The sequence below is a fragment of the Pan paniscus genome, chromosome 6 (assembly GCF_029289425.2).
Source record: "Pan paniscus chromosome 6, NHGRI_mPanPan1-v2.0_pri, whole genome shotgun sequence".
In the NCBI taxonomy this organism is placed as follows: domain Eukaryota; kingdom Metazoa; phylum Chordata; class Mammalia; order Primates; family Hominidae; genus Pan; species Pan paniscus.
The window spans coordinates 167,327,462-167,345,213 of NC_073255.2; the positions used below are offsets into that span (position 1 = coordinate 167,327,462).

Here is a 17,752-nt window from a genome sequence, read left to right on the forward strand (position 1 = left end):
GGTCCTCCTAATTTGTCATCTGTTTCAGAAGAATAGAAATCCCTTAAGTTTATGTCAGATGCTCCTAGAAAAATGTTCTCTCAAGGCAGAAGTCACTTAGTGTTGTGAAGGTGTCAAAGAAAGTCTCTATGCTGGGAAGACTCACCACATACTCATCATCATACCCATCCTCATCTGGAACTCCAGTGTTAGGGTCACAGTCCCGGACTGTAAACTTCATGGTGCAGCTAAAGGAGCCTGCAACTGGAGGAGAAGGGAGGCAAACCTGCATCAGTGGGGAGTGCAAGGGAGACGTTTCCATCATTTCTTAGGAAGTGCCATCTGTACTCAGCACTGTGTTCCACATTTTCCAGTTAAACACACATGCCCTGTTGTCTGGGGTAGTGGTTCTCAAAAGCAGCCTACAAGCGGGTCAGAAAGGCAGTCTCACAAAGCATGAATGTAAAGTCTATTCCACGCTGTGGGTTACAGCAGTACAGGAATGATAACATGGGCAGACTGTTTCTCTATTGGTATGAAGAAAGCAGCAGAGAGGTACTTTTGGGGGCTTTTTGCCATGCCTATCAAAGGGGCCTAAATGTTGAAAAATAAATATTTTGAGAACCACTGCTGTAGGACCTGACCAAAAAAAAAAAAAAAAACAAAACAAAACTGTGGTAAAAAGCATACAGGTCATCAGATTAACATTGACCAATCTCATCAGCATCTCAATACTATCTTTAGATTGTGGACTGATGGCGGGTCCACAGATCACCAGAGAGAACTTGCTTATCTGTCAACCTTCAGCCTAAAGTGAGTAGGTCAGTAATGAGTTTCTAGTATTGGTAAAGTCAGTGTCTTAAATGGAAAAGCAAGTGGGCAGTTGTATGTTTTCACACAAGTGGTGTTAAGTAATAAGAAATGGAGGTGGGGGTACATTTTTGGAAAGTGAAGTCTTTATAAACAGTAAAGACAGTATTTTCTGAAATGTTTGAAGGAGGGGATTTAGCAAGCAGGGATGAAGAAAAGGCATTTAGGATCTTGTCTATGGTCTGGAAAAAGCTTATAGGTACAAAAAATATTAGATATTGGGAGAGTTAAAAAGTTATTTGGGGGATAGGCAAGGAGAGGAAAGAACAGGCTCAGATGTGAAGACCATATATGACAGATTGGGTAATAAGACTTTCATCTGCTCAGTCTTGACTTTAAATTCCATCCATTCATCCATCCACACATGTAGTGACTGTCAATACATGTTGACATTACACGTAAAGGTATAAGCTTATGTGCCAGACACTTGGATAAAAAGATGACTGAGACATGATCTCTGTCTCTAGGAGCTGTCTAGGAGTTAAATAAGTGTGTGGGCTGTGTGTGTGTGTGATCTATCTATGACTTTACAACTCAATGCCATAGATCCTTTAAGTTTTAAGAGAGTGCCATGTGAGGGTGCAGGATTAACAAATAGCCTGGGAAAACTGTAAAAAATGTGAAACTATATAATAATTTAACTGGCTCTCAAAAGATGCAAAAGAGCTTTGGCAAGCAGAGGAAGATGTACAAACAGGCAAAAGGAAAGAGGCCAGAAAGTCCACCGGGCAGCTGGAAACAGTAAGAAGCATGCTAATGCCTAGGTGCTGAGAAGATAATTTGTTTAGGAATAAATTGTAAAATACCTTGTATTTCAAATGATTTTCCAACAGGCTCTGGTGAGCTGAGGCAGTCAAGAGATTGAAAGGTTAGAGATAAGCTAGATAAGGTGCCTAATTTAAGCCACTGGTGGGGACTATGAAGAATGGGTTTGAATTCAGAGAGCAGATGGATTCAACAGAATATGCTGAAAACAGACGATGGCAGTGGGTTTTCCCATATAGGAAAAAATGAACCTATCAAGCCTGCAGAATCAATTTCAATGCCATTAGGGGTTGAGAAAAGAACGACTGTGGTTTAATTAGGATAGGATTTTCTTCAGAGAGAAGGGGAAAGAAGTGAAAGTTAACACAAGGCCAGAACAGGTCAGGTGAGGCATTTTTTTAAACCATGAAAGATACCGAATATGGTAGGGGAAAAGGTCATGATCAAGTTAGAATGAAGAGTCAGGAGAGACATTAAGCAATAGAATATAGCAACCCAGTGTGGTTCCAATTAAGCAGAGAGGCTACAGCAAATGAGGAGGACAAAGAGACAACATCAGGTATGAAGGCAGATCACAGACTGGGCACAGGGGCTGAGTTTTATGTGGAGGTAAAGACAAGACACTTACATATAAGGACCTGATACAGAGAAAGAGATTAAGGAAGTAAATAGGAATGGTGTTAGTAGAGATAATGTTCCTGAAACCTTAGTGGGAATTTTTTTACTTAAATGGTTTCATTGATACAATGAGAGGTTACAGGGATCTAAGGAAGTCTAGGCAGTAATCTATCGAAGCTGCTGGAGAGGATGACGAAATGGGGCGAGGAGGCAAGATGCGGGGGCCTTTCCATAGCAAGAAAATACTGAATGCACTGCCATAATGTAAATATGAGAGTTACACAGACAAAGCAAGGCAAATACCAAAGAGAATCAGGAAAGAATGCCCTGAAGATCTGCATTAAAACTGTTCTCTGAAATTAAGCTTGTCTTGTGAGGATTCACTGAAAATGAGAGTCAACCATTAAGGAGATTTGTATGAAAAGAACCCAGCGAATTAGAGAAAAGATGGATGCCGGCAGCTAAGACAGGAGAGGGACATGTGAGTTGGGCCAGGGTACAGAAAATGCAGTGTGGCAAAGGGCAGAGTGGGAAAGGTGGGAGGGAGCTGCCAGGTCTCAACCACCTGGGGGAGACCATGACAAAGTAAGAGACACTTATGAGGTATTTCCAGAAAGCTTTGTTAGAATAATAATTAAAGAAAAGGGTATGTCACTAGGGCAAAAGATTAGAAAGAGGGCAAAAGAGATGGATCTGTACAGGCTAACTGCAGCAGTCTATGCAGGTCTGGACTGAACTGAGAAGGAATGGGTGCAGCATAGCGTGTAGGACATCGAGGAAAGCTGGGCAGTGAGTGCCAAAATAAGCAATACACACCTACCTGGAAAATCGTGTTGAGTCTGTGGGAATGCTGTACAAATGGTGGGAGGGAGTTTTTCTCTAGGACAAATTCAGAAAGGGAAGGAGGAATGGTACTGGAAAGCAACATTAGAGTTGTCCTCAGATGAAAAGGAGTTGGTCACTAAGGAATGACACACATCAACAGGAAGGTAAGACAGCATTGCTGGGCCAAAAGTCATAAGAGAGTATGAAATAAGAGACTGGAAGCAAAGGAAAGAAAATATTACATAAGGAAGGGCCTACTGGCAGAGCAGGTGTGGAATAAAGATTTAGAACGGGGTATCCTGTCTAGGTCTAAATGGTCGGCTGCATGGGAAATACACAGAAAGGGTTAAGGAGCAAGGAATTCAGTAGGAGGCAGCAGCAGACTAGCTCTTAAAGCTTTTGAGGGAATGGCTAATTAAAGGACTTGCTTGATAGGAAAGTTATAAACTGATGAATGCTGATAAAAAGCTATAGATGGGCCGGGTGCGGTGGCTCACGCCTGTAATCCCAGCACTTTGGGAGGCTGAGGCGGGTGGATCACCTGAGGTTGGGAGTTCAAGACTAGCCTGGCCAACATGGTGAAACACTGTCTCTTCTAAAAAAAAAAAAAAAAAAAAAAATACAAAATTAGCCAGGCGTGGTGGCCCATGCTTGTAATCCCAGCTACTTGGGAGGCTGAGGTAGGAGAATCACTTGAACCCAGGAGGCGGAGGTTGTGGTGAGCCGAGTTGGTGAGCCTTGTTAACTCTCCTTGTTAATACACAACTCTCCTTGTTAATATACAACTCTGACAATTTAACATGAGCCGAGCCCCATTGCACTCCAGCCTGGGCAACAAGAGCAAAACTCCATCTAAAAAAAAAAAAACAAAAAACAACAAAAAAGCTATAGATGGCAACTTTAGAAATATTAGGCTTGATTTATTAAGAGAGTGTGAACATGTAGTTTGTCCAGAGAATGGATTATTGCTACTAGATGGGGAATGGGTGATTATGAAGAGTGAAGTAAAAAAGTCTATATCTATTTCTGTAGAGATGGTAGGGCCGGGTGCAGTGGCTCACACTTGTAATTCCAGCATTTTGGGAGGCTGAGGCTGGCAGATCATTTGAGGTCAGGAGTTTGAGACCAGCCTGGCCAAGATGGTGAAACCCCGTCTCTACTAAAAATTTTTGTAAAAATACAAAAATTAGCTGGGCATAGTGGCACATGCCTGTAATCCTGGAGGTTTCAGTGAGCCAAAATCACGCCACTGCACTCTAACCTGGGTGACAGAGTGAGTCTCCGTCTCAAAAAAAGAAAAAAGAGAGAGATGGCAAGTGAAAGGATGACTGACAGTTAAGATATCGTAGACTATTGCACAGTGTTCCACTGAAGTTGCCTAGAAGTTACTCTGCTATGTGAGGATTGGCTAAAAGTGAGAGACATTTCCTAGGGAAACATGAATGAAAATATCACAGGGGAAGAGAAAGAGAAGATGGAGGCTGGAAGCTAAAAGACGAAAAGATGTAGGATTTAGGCTGGAGTGTGGAATATAAAGTGTGGGTAGGGGCTGGGCACAGTGGCTCATGCCTGTAATCCCAGCACTTCGGGGGTCTGAGACAGGTGGATCATTTGAGGTCAGGAGTTCGAGACCAGCCTGGCCAACATGGTGAAACCCCATCTCTACTAAAAATGCAAAAAGTAGCTGGGCATGGTGGCAGGTGCCTGTGATCCCAGCTACTTGGGAGGCTGAGGCAGTAGAATCACTTGAGCTCGGGAGGTGGAGGATGCAGTGAGCCGAGATCAGGCCACACTGCACTCCAGACTGGGTGACAAGAGTGAAATAATTCTGTCTAAAAAAAAAAAGAAAAAAAAAAATATATATATATATGTATGGGTAGGGAAGGGCATTAAAGAGGGCCAGAATGAGGAACACCAGAAGATGGCAGAGCTGCATATGCAGTAGAGAGATGTGAGTTAAGCTGGGTTACAACCAAAGAAGGAAAGAGAATACAAAGAATAAGTAGATAAATAAGAACTGGTGTCATGAGGAAGTGCCATCTGGGAATCTTTGCTTGAATGATGTTTGAAGCGACAAGTGTGACCAATAGAGTGAATGGTCAAGGAGTTTAAATGGAATGGATTCTTGCCATAGGCAGTGGCAGGAACCCTATGAAGGTCTGGAATGAACTGAAAGTGCAAGTGTTTTCAGAGTAGTATGGAGGTGACGAGGAAGAAAAGACTAAATTCATGAGAATGATACACAAGATGATAGCTGAAAAAACAAGTGACTAAGTAACAGTGGTTCTACTAGGGTCAACTGGGGAAAATAGTGGAAGAGCCTGCAGAAGAGACGGAGTCATTTGAAGATTGGCAGGTATTGACAGGAGGGATACGGCCCCATAAGTGTAAGATTAAATAAGGAGAGACTGGAAGCTGTGTAAAGGGAGAACTATACAAAGAGTAGGTAAGCGTAGGTGGAGTGGCATGGACAGGTAAAATGAGGAAAGTGTTTCCCAGAATGGGAAATCTTGTAAACCCTTAAAAAATGTGGGTTTATTCAGTCATATGTTGGCTCTTAATTGCAGACTTTGAAAAGCAGTAGATACAATGGAAGAAGAACAAGTGCTTGAAAAGTAATGGGAAGCTTTTGTGAGAAGTTTAATGACAAGGATTAGAAGGAGATGGATTAAGATGAGCCCTAATAGGGCAGCACTTAAAGACACCAGGATAGATCTTTGAGTAGTTTGTAGAATGGATGACTAATATTGGAAGAGGAGTGGCTGGAGATCATGTTGGAAACCCATCTCAAGGGTAAAACTTCTTTGTTTCCAGGTACAGATGGTAGATGAAATTTTACTCTATATAATTAAGGGAGGGCAAATCACCAAAGGGGAGAAACAAATGAATATCATGTAAGTGCTGTATTAAAGTTACTCTTAGAAGTTACTCTGTCATGTGAAGATTTTCTACAGATGAGAGACAGACACTAGAGAGAATTTGGCTAGGAAGTGCCATTCAGGAGGAGACAGAGTCCATCTGAATGAAATATGGATGACAGCTAAAAGAAGGGAGGCTGAAGATAAGGTAGCGTACATCTTTAGGGCAAGATAGGTAACAAGGAGAAAAGGAATAGCAGAAAACATTAAAGTTGACTCCAGATGAAAAGGTCATTTGAAGAATGGCAGGACTGACTGGAGAGATAGTCCCATATTTGGGCCAAAAGACATGAAGAGGGGTTAAAGCTAAGGGGAGCATTAAATAAACTAGATAATGATTCTGAAAAGGTGGCGTGGTAATAAGAAAGACCACAGCGCCATAAAGATGGCCAGAGAATCCTGCCAGATCTCAGAATGGGCCCAACTGGCCAAATTCAGTGGGTGTAAGGCCAGATTGCAGTGACTAGTATATAGGAGAGAAGGAAAGACCTGAATAGGAATGAGTCAGTAGACTTGGTCTTGATGCCTTAGTGGGAGATTTTTAATTAAAGGGCTTGGTTGAGGGAGAAGTTGAGAGCAATGCTTCTTAGAATGTGTTACATGGCACTATCTAGGAAATCTGTTAGAAATATGAATTCTTTTCCTCTCCCCCAGACCTAGTCAGTCAGAAACTCAGGGTGCATTAATCTGTTCTCACATTGCTATAAAGAAATACCTGGGACTGGGTAACTTATAAAGAAAAGAAGTCTAATTGGCTCAAGGTTCCACAGGCTGTACAGGAAGCATGGCTGAGGAAGCCTCAGGAAACTTACAATCATGGCGGCAGGTGAATGGTGGGGAGCCAGCACTTCACAGGAGAAAGATAGAGAGTGGGAGGAGGTACCACACACTTAAAACAGTCAGATCGTGTAAGAACTCTATCACAAGAACAGCACCAAGGGGATGGTGCTAAACCATTTATGAGAAACTGGCCTCATGATCCAGTCACCTCCCACTAGGCCCTACTTCCAACACTGGGGATGACAATTCGACATGAGATTTGAGTGGGGATACAGATCCAAACCACATCATGGGGTAAGGCCCTGCAGCTTGTTTTAACCAGCTGCAGTTGGAGAACCACTGCTTTAGACAAAGGCAGGCTAGGAACAATTCTGATAAAGAGCCTCTGCTAGCAACTGTCGTGTTAGAGTCAGCTGAAAATTAAAAGAAGCAACTGAAGAGACTTGAATGAAAGGAGAGGAGAGACGGAAAGAATGGAGGTGATGGAGGGTACAAAAGGGAAGGGATAAATGAATGAGGCTGGAGGCTGAACTTGCAGCACAGTAAGCGGGCCAGTGAGGAAGGGCACTGAAGCATGACAGGATGAGGAATACTGGGACGGGGAGAGTAGCAACTCTGGTAGAGTGATTTTATGTTAATCCAGTCACAGCCACTCAAGAAGACAGAGGAAGGAGAGAACGTGGCTAGGTAAGAATTGAGGTTATGAGGGGTCTGTTTATCCAAAAGACAGTACTGAATCTATGGAACTGACATACACCGAGTCTCTGAATGAAGGAGGGATACCGAATATAGTTTTTATAAGGCAAAATAAAAAGGTGTACAATAGTGAAGTTAAAATTGCTTCCAGACGAGAAGGCATCACTTAGTATTGACCAAAAAAAGTGTCAATGATACTAACTGGAGGTATTTGGCACCATACTTGGGCGAAAGGTCATGATGGAAAATAAAGAAGCCAGGTTAGATGCTATCTAAGGGGAAGGGAAGGCTTATCTGAAGAGTAGAAAACTGGTTTTGAATGAGGGAGAGAGTGGGGATATGAGGGGAGGAAACCTCAAAAAGAATATGTATCCATCACTATGAAAGGTTAGGCTATACAGGGGAAGCCTCCAAAGGGAAATCTGGAAAAATGTTCTGAGAGGGACATTAAGGATGTACTCAGAAATTAAGAAAACATATTAGGACTTGCCAAAAGTGAGAGAAGCAACTGAGGAGACTTACATGCAAAAATCGCACAGAAGGAGAGAACAAAAGATGGAAGTTGGATGCTAAATAGGGAGAGAGAACGTGTGAATGAGGTAGGGGGCAGAACATGCAGTGCAGAAAAACAACAGATATGGAAGGGCATTAAAGAGGGCTAAATGGGAATATTAGGAAATGAGAGTTGGGAATTTGTCAGAGTTGTGTATTAACGAGGAGAGAGTAAGGTAAGAAGGTGGCAAAGTAAGAGCTAGGGCATAAGGTTTTGCTGTCCAGGAAGCTTTGTTGGAAAAATGTTAGAAGTAATGGGTTTGGTCAGTATGGTGAGAGGTGAGAGAGGCTAAATGGGATGGGCATAAAGGGCAGGCCAGTGGCAAGAATCCTATGAAAGTGTAGGCAGATCTGAGAGCACAGACAAATGCAGTGGAGAATGTGGCACAGGGCAGAGGGCAGTGGGCTGAGCAGCAAGTGCCCATGGGGAGGGGAGTATCCAGAAGAACCCACTGAGTCCCTAAGAATGACACACAGGTGACAGCTGAAAGAAGGAGAGACACAGAAGATACAGCAGCATGATTCTCTGGGGCAAAATGAGGAAGAAAGGAATGGAGGAAGAAAGTGAAGAGTTCCTGCTGATGTGAGGGGATGACTGGAGGAAAGGCAGGTATTGACTGGGGGGTAAAGGAACCATTCTTGGACCAAGGTTATGATGGAATAAGAAGGAAGAGAGAGCTGGCTAGCTGAGTAAAGGACCATCATATAAAACAGACAGAAGTTAAGAGTAGATGGAGTGGCAACTAGGCAGATCAGATGTATTTTTAAAAGGGGAAACTGCTAAGATCTCAAAATGGGCCCAAGTGGTCAAATTGGGTGGGAAGGCCCAATGGTAATGAATGGTGCATCTAACAGAGCTTCGGGGACCCAGGCAGAAATGGGAATTAGTAGATTAGCTCTTGATGCTGTAGGTAGAAATTTTTGGTTAAAAACTTGGTTAATAAGAAAGTTTAAGGGAGTTTTATTAAGATGAATTCTCCTAAAAAGGTACTGCTAGCAACCTTTAAATACATTGGTATTGACCATTTAGGGAGGGTGGGTGAGTAGTTTGTCTGTAGAGGAAATTAATTGTATTTCTTGAGGACTGGTAGGGAATCATGAGGGAAGTAAACCTCAAGAGTATAATGCTATATCCATTGCTATGATAATTTAATGCTAGTAGCCAAAATGGATAGGTAAGATATGATAGAGCATAACAGAATAAGAAGAAAGGATTTTTCATCTAAGTAATGGGAGCACTGTGTTAATTAGAGCAGGGTTCTGAGTGGTCAAGTTGCAAAAAGACAAATAAGCTGTGGACTAAAAAGAACTGGAATGGAGAAATCTGTCAAATCTCAGAAGGAGTCTAATGGGTTGAATGTGTGTTGTTGAAGATTGCAATGAGTGGTGTAGATGGTGAAGAGCAGCGAAGGCCTGAATACGAGCAGGAGCCAGAAAACAGACTAGCTCTTCAAGTCTTGATGGGAAGTTTTTTCTATTGAGAACACATATACATACATTTATACAGCATTGCAAATACAGCACTAAGTATTAATTATGGATATGTAGTAAAATTATGAAAATATGTATGAGGATAAGTATCAGATTCATGTAGTGATTTTCCCTTGGAAGGGATAGAGGTAAATGATTTTGGGGAGTGATACCGAGGAAGTCTCAACTATATGTGCAATATTTGGTTTCTTTAAAAAAGATCTGAAGCAAATGTAACATCAAGATAGGAAGAAGTGGGTGTATTCATTTTGGGGGAATGAAAAGTTTTAATTAAAGAGCTTTGTTGATAAGAAAGGGTAGAGGGGGAAGATCAGGGTGAATCTTGATTCAAAGCCACTGATAGCACCTGAAAGACTGGTTTGAGAGAGCGACTGGAGAGCATGGGTGAGTGGTTTATTTGGTGAGAAGATGATCTGTATTTGGTATGGAGCAGGTGGGTGGCATTGAGGGAGTATACCTCAAGAGTATACCTTGAGAAGAATGATGTATCCATCACTGTGATTATTGATGGAAGCTGATAATACTGATGTTAATATATATGACAGTGCAAATAAAGGAAATTAGGAAGAACTTGCTGAAGTATGATACTAAGATTTGCTCAGAAAAGAAATATTATGTTAGAACTGGCTGTAAGAGCAACTATTAAGATATGTATAAAAAAGAGTGAGTAGGCTGGGTACAGTTGCTCATGCCTGTAATCCCAACACTCTGGGAGGCCAAGGGGGGCAGATCACCTGAGGTCAGGAGTTCGAGACCAGCCTGGCCAACATGGAGAAACCCCGTCTCTACTAAAAATACAAAAAAATTAGCTGGGTGTGGTGGCACATGCCTGTAAGCCCAGCTACTCGGGGGGCTGAGGCAGGAGAATTGCTTGAACCCCGGAGGTGGAGGCTGCAGTGAGCCGAGATGGAACCACTGCACTCCAGCCTGGGCAACAGAGTGAGACTCTGTCTCCAAAAAAAAAAAAAAAAAAAGAGTAGAGAAGGAAAAAGTTGAGAAAAATTGAAGCTACAATTAAGGAAGGAGAAGACATGTTAGATTTAGGTTGGGGTGCTGAGCATGCAATGCAATTTTGCAAAATGTTAAACAGGGAAGGGTATAAGGAGGGCCGGGATGAGGAGCACTAAGAATCAGAATTACAAGTTCAGTGGAGTTGTATGTTAAGCTAGATACCAACCATGGGAGAAAAGGGGAGAGTGAGAACATAGCAAATAAGAACTGGAGTATTTGTTGCTGCCCAGAAAGCTTTGTTGGAAAAAGATTTGAAGCAATTGGTGGAGTCAACAGAATGGGAGGTTAGAGAAAGAATAATGCGACGGACTTAAAATGGGTCAGAGCAGGGATCCCAGGATGTCCAGACTGAATGGAGGGTGGAAAGAGATTAAGTACAAAGTGAGGAAGACGGAAGATGGTTGAATAGTGCTGAATATCAAGAGCGTACATATCATCCAAAAGAGATGTTTATATCCACTAAATCATACAGCTGAATGAAGAAAGAATGCTGGAGAAAATGTAAGGAGTTTGCAGCCAAAGGAGAAAGAGAAAAAGGAGAAAAGGAGTAGAAGGGAAATGTTCAGGTTGTCTGTAAATGGAAAGACATTATTTGAATAGTCACAGATATTGACAGGAAAAATGGCTGTTGCTCTATACTTAAGCCAAAGCTCATGATAGAAAAAAGAAACAGAGGATAGCAAGTCAATAAATGGGACGTTGTATGAATTAGAAAGCAGTTTTGAGTAGGTGGAAAAACAATAAGACAGATCAAGTATAAATTAAAGAAACAGAACTGTCAGATTGCAGAAGAACCGTATACAGAATGAGAAAAGATCAGGAGTCTGAAAAAGAATAGAAGTTGGATAGGCTGGCACTTGAAGTCTTAGTGGGAAATTTATTTCTTAAGTGACTGCTTGCTAGGGAAGGTTAGAAGGAGATGAATTAAGATAAACCCTGATAAGAAGCCATTGGTGGAAACCTTAAAAACATGAGGATTGACAGGTATAGATCGGGATTCTTTGTAGAACAAATGAATGCTATTTGTTGAGGACTGGTTGGGAATCATGATAAGGTTAACATCCAGAGAATAATCCAGCATTCACTTATTATAGAGTCAGTGGGTAAATGATTTGTAGAATATTTACGATATGGCAGGGCAGATATTCAAAGGGAGTTACAAAAGGACATAGCAGTAAGTATGATGTTAAATTGGCCAAGAAGTTAAGAAATAATGTTAGGATTGGCTGAAAGTTAAGCAACTGAGAAGACTTGTGTATATAAAAAAGAAAAAGGAAAAGGGAGAGGAGAAGATGCTTGGTTGGAGAAAAAAAATGTATGAATTAGTCTGGGTTTGGAATATGCAAGGTATGAAACAGCAAATATTATTGAGACCAGAATAAGGAATTCAGATATCACCAGCTATCTGCTCATACAGCCTAAATACTTGTTAATATGAAAAGATTTACATTATATATACATCTCACCATGTACTTAGAAAATCTGGTGCAGTGAGTTAGCATTCTTGTGCTAACAAAAACTTGTAGCTTGCACCCAAGCCTACTTGAGATGGCATATTTTTGCCGTGGTTCTTGTGCTGATAGGCTCATTCCCTATGCTGAAGGATGTTAAATGTGTTATGCATTATTCCTGTCATCTTCTCCATAATATGAGTGGGACAATTCAAGCAACTCATCAGTTGGTAAGTAAATATTTCCAAAAAACTTCTTGTTTTTATATTTTATTTAAAAATGTATATGCATTTGTTATTTATATTGAAAACATTCCATTGTTCCTTGCAGTATAAAAGGCAAATGCAATTATAGTCTTTATTATAGTAGGAGACCATTTTGTACTACACACAAACATGTCTGCTAATGAACTGATGATATGTTAAATAATTAGGTAATTATCCTTTAAAATGGTGTATATTATGAAAAATACTTAAAAGTTTTCTTTTATCATAGTGTTTTAGTGATGACTGAGAAAATAGGTTGAGTTTTTTTAAAGGGAGATGGATAAGAGCTTTTTCAAATTTAAGATAATGCAATGTAAGTGTTTGCTACCAAAAATTATTATTCAAGCACACAGGATAATGAAAATTGCTTGTACTTGAAAAGTCGACTCAGGAAGAAAACTGTGTAGGCAGTTCTTAAAGGGAGAAAGAAAGGGACGAGATAAAATGATAACTAAAAATTGGACATAAGAGAGACAGTGTCCAGGAAAGTACATTTGCATTAAAAAGTGCAATTGACAGAAAGATTAGCGACACATTCAGTGAAGTGGACATAAAACAAGGCAAGTGGCAGGGATCCTACCAAGGAACAAACAGAGAACTAAAGCAGTTCAGCACAGTATGCTGGAAAGAAGAAATACCGAAAGGGACTGAGCAGTGAATGGCGAACAGAAGGAGGTGCCTGACAGCAAGATCTTAGTGAATACACAGGAGTGACACACAGTGTATGGGTGGTTAACAATGTGCTCTTCCAAGGCAGAAAAAGAAAAACAACAGAATAAAGGGAAAAGGCATTTAAAATTTACCTTAGGATGGGAAAAGTCATGCGAGGATGACATACGAAAAAATAAGATTTGCCACTATAATCGTATCATATGGAATAAGGAAGAAAACAAGTGATGGACACTAAATAAAAAGAGCACTGCATGGATTTGGCAACATTTCAGAGTAACTTAAGTAAACACAGGGCAAATCAGCTTCAAAATAAGGAAACCCAGAAACAATGAGGTCAGAAGAACAAGAGCATAAATTAAGAAAAGAGTTATATGATTAAAGATGGACCAAAGATACGGAAGGGAAAAAGGGTGAGGTAGAAAAGAAGCAAGTCAGAAAACAACTATATGCATCAGAGTAGAATATTAGAAAAAGGCAAAAAACAAAAAAGGTGGAGAGGCACCGTAGATTGAGTAGTATATTTAAATGTGATTCCAAAAAGGAGGAAAGAAGTTCAGAAATGAGTAAAGAGGAACTGAGCTGAGACAGGGGAAAGGGAACCAGGAAATGGAATTGAAGGGTGCACATCCACATCTAGAAAGGGCTGCTCACTGCACCAGAAAGACAGTGGTAAACAGATTATAGTGGCACAGGGGCTTCAAAGTGTCAAAGAAGAGAAAAGAGGTGCAGAATGGATTGCCAAATGAGCTTCCAGGTAGGACTAAGAGACTCTTTAAGAAAATCCAAAAATGAGATGAAAACATCCTGAATAACAATGAAAAGATAAGAAAGATGCATGGATTAACAGTATGAATGAAGATAATGAAAATACTATAGTACAGTAAAAAGAATGCATGATGGGGATAAGAGGAGTGGGGAGTAACTGGAGGCAGTCCTAAAGGTGGAATCTTGCCACCTGTGTCACAGTATGTAAACTTCAAGGATAGGAAATATTAAAATAAGAACAGAAAATATTGTACGGGTGTGGAAGCTATCAGGCCGATATGAAGGGGGTTTAGAGTATAGGTTGCTTTCATGTACTGAAGGGTCAAAGTTTCAATGTAGATCTTGAAGAGAAATCCTTTTCAAGAGTCGGAGGGTGAGTGTGGAGTAGAGAAACGGGGCGTGGGAAGAATGGGGTGGAAGGATGCCAGAGGAAGAAAAGGAAATGTGCAGAAGAAAAGGAAATGTACAAAAGAAAGTGCTTCCATGGGAAGACTACCAGGTTAGTTAGAATGCGAAAAACACGAAAAATGCTAAGTAAGAAGTATAAAAAGCACATGAAAGAAGTAGTAAAAAAACGAACAAACAAAAACAGGTATAAAGGGGCATTCTGGCCCTTCAAAACAATGATCTTCAACAGTAAATGCAAGCACAAGAAGGCTCCAGGCTTGGGAGGCTGAGGTGGGTGGATCGCTCGAGGTCAGGAGTTCGAGACCAGCCTGGCCAACATGGCGAAACCCTGTCTCTACTTAAAAAGAAAAAAATCAGCTGGGCGTGGTGGTGGATGCCTGTAATCCCAGCTACTTGGGAGGCTGAGGCAGGAGAATTGCTTGAAGTCCAGAGGTGAGGGTGCAGTGAGCTGAGATCGCACCACTGCACTGCAGCCTTGGGCGACAGAGTGAAACTCTTGTCTCAAAAAAAAAAAAAAAAAAAAAGAAGGCTCCAGGCCTCAAACGGGAGACGGAAGTGCAGGGAAGTCCAGGTGGCCATAGGGAGTCAAGGTGGCTGTCCACATCAGTGATTCTTATCTGAGGTGGGGGGTGGGTTTCACCCGAGGGAGGGCTGGGGGCATGGACCCCCAAGCAGGCCTATCCAATCATCTGAAGGGTGAGCAGTGTTCAGCTCAGAAAAAGTAAAGGAAAAAAAAAGCAACCTCTAAAAGAGATATAGACAATAGCAAAAGAAGAAACCGAGCCCAAAAGATGTTTCTGATAGGCCGCCTTGGGGTCCTGCATCCTCGGGTGAGAATCACTGGTGGATGTGGGAGGATGGAGAGCCGGACAGACATGTGGAGTGAGAGGGGAAGATGCATGTGTGGCGGGGCTGATGGAGGCCATCAGGGTCAAGACTGTCAGGTGTGGGAACACAGTTCCCGACAGACCAGGACAAGGATGACAGCGAACAAATGGATGTAGCTGAAAAGGCACCGGGACCACGGTGGTGGAGCTGGGGTTTCCAACGCCTCGGTCCCAGACTCGAGGACTCAGGTGGAGGAGTGAGGCCCAGAGAAGGGCCCAGTGACTCAGAGGAAGTGGGCTGTGTGGGTGAGAGCAGAGAGCAGGGGATCTGTCGTTATGGGGAGGGAAGGCGCAAAGGGGAATGGAGATGGCATGGAAAAGAAAGCATCTTGAAGACATGGGCGCTGAGGGAGGAGGCAGGAGGAGGGTGGGACTGACAGGAGCACCCAGGAGGAGCGGAGGAGGCGGGTCTCAGGCAGGGCAGGAAAGTCAGGTTGAGACTGGGTGCGTTTGTGCTGGCGGGGCAGGGGGATGAGGGTGGGTAGGTGGAGGCGGGACAGCAGTGAGCGCTGATGACAAAACTGCTGTGGTGACAGGAAGAAGGTACGAAATTCACAGGCGCATGTTCCCCAGAATGTTTTCACAAGAATGTGAAAGAAAGGATGCAAAGGGAATTGAGAAGGTTTGGGGAGTCAGGGTTGTGGGGTGCTGGAAGGTACCCATAGCCTGGACCACTGGGATGTGGACACTGATAGCTGGGCAGAGCAGGTGGATTCAGTGCAGTACGTGTGATGCAGAGATGACTGCATCTGGCAGAGCAGCGGGTGCCGGGCCAGGTCAAGAAGGGAGGAGTACCTGAGATCACGAATTAGGCCAGTGGGAGAATCACAGATTGTGCTGAAAAAATGCAGGAGGGTGCAGGTGGGACAGTACCGTGCTATGCAGTTGAGGAGGAAAGCAGGAGAAATGACCAACCTGGGCCCCAGGGGCTGACTGCTGGGACATCAGGGGATGAGTGTGCAACACATGGGAGAGGAGGACAGAGGAGAGGTGTTCCCTAATGGGCAAGAAGAATGAGTCGGAGCAGGCAATGGAGCCCAGCAGCTAAGAGAGGAGAGCTTGTTGAGAGCAGGAGGGATGCGCTGCAGCAAAGGAGGCATGCCGGGCGCCAAGAGGGAGGGAGCGGATGCAGAGAATCCAGGGACTTTACCCCAGATGGGGCAAAGTGTGTAACGCAGTTCATGGATGACAAAGCATAGTGTGGGTAAGATAAGCAAGGAATGAAAGAGAGGTGGGAGGAGGCCAAGGGAGAAGCAGGGCATAGAAGTGCTGCTACCTTGGAAACACAGGGGACCATGTGTCAATGAAGGGTGTGGTGAGATGATGAAAGGTCAGGTGGATTGAGTTCGACAGAGGAAAGGACTGTGTCCGACATGGTGGAACAGACAAGGTAGGATGGTTTCAAACAGCAGATGGACTCAGTACAGCATGCTGGGGATAAAGAGGCTGTGGCAATGGTGGCAGCAGTGAGGGTAGGGAAGGAAGGATTGGATGCTGAAGACGAAGTGGAGGGTGTCTGGAAGAGAACAGTGGGAGAAAATGCGTGGATGAGTGATGCAAGGTTTTAATGTGAATCCTGAGGAGAAAAAGAGAGACGTGGGAGTGGGGCAGCCATTTGAGGTGGCGTATGGGATGCATGTTGGGTCAGGTAAGTGAATAGGAAAAGAAAGGGACTGAAAGCATTTAACAGGAGACAACCTCACAAATCTGTGGGGGTGATGAATGCTGGTCAAGGGGCCAAGGTGGAAAGGTGAAGGGGAATGCAGAGTTATCAAACTGGGGTACTGACAGATCTCATGTGAAAAGTTGGTTTCATGACCGTCATCAAGGCCAGACTGTAGGATCAGAGCAGATGCAAGAGCCCAGGAATAGGCAGAACTAGGTCCACAGGAGAATGTGGGGGATGGGGACAAATGACTCAGGTTAAATGAAGGAAATAGCATCACTGCATGGTAAGATGGCACTGGGCATGGTAACCTCAGGGACTTGGCAATGGACTCGTGGTTTGAGTCTACTGTGTGGGTAGAAAGATGCTTGCAAATAGTGGAGGAGTAGTTAGGAACCAATGCAGAGGAAGCAATTCAGAATGATCACTGAATCTGAGCTTCTGCTGTCACGGAAGGCTAAAAGGATAGAAGTATAGCTTACAGCTGAAAGTATGTACATAGAAATGAAATAAAGTAGGCAAGGGAGAGTCTCAAACACAGTGGGTCTTGTAGTTGTAATGGGAGTTTAGATCAGTATCAGCTGGGTACATGGGACAGAGTATGGCCAAGGACTGGAGAGAGCTGGGGTGTTTGGTGCTGGAGTGTGGACTTCATTTATAGAAAACTTCATCTAGAGGAAAACAGGAGGAAAAGCAGAGGAGGACAGAGAGTGGGACCTATGTAAGAAGGTCTGAAATTCTACACACGGGTGTTGTGAAGGTAGTGCAACCAAGAGGGAAAGAAGAAATGAGTGACCTGGACAGCCTGAATGGGTAACGAAAGGGTAGATGTGATGGGCAGGGATGCATCAGCTCACTGGGGCCGCACCTGACGTAAATGGAAAAAAGGAGGTGAGGAAAGGAGGAAGAGAAGGAAGTGGCGGGACTGGCTGTGGAGTTTTGTGGGAGCCTTCTTGATGGGACAGAAAGAAAAAGGAGAAAAGGCTGGAGTGTAAGAGGGGAAGGAAAAGGCAGCCTAAGGGAAGGCGCTGGCCTGAATCAGTGGAAGATCTGGAGGAGCAACAGAAAACAGTTCTTGAAGAGAAGGTGGGATAGAGAGAGGATGGAAAAGTTTGAGCGGTGAGGAGAGCAG

General features: G+C 43.1%; 1 protein-coding gene across 2 annotated transcripts in view; it reads right to left on the reverse strand.

The window, feature by feature from the left end:
- The window catches only part of COPG2 (COPI coat complex subunit gamma 2), a 162,587-nt gene that overhangs the window by 2,144 nt on the left and 142,691 nt on the right, over positions 1–17,752 (reverse strand). For both annotated transcript variants that reach the window (XM_034964992.3, XM_055114877.2), the window contains exon 21: positions 146–243. In XM_034964992.3, coding sequence (XP_034820883.1) covers positions 146–243 — 98 coding nt within the window. The remainder of the gene's footprint in view (positions 1–145; positions 244–17,752) is intronic.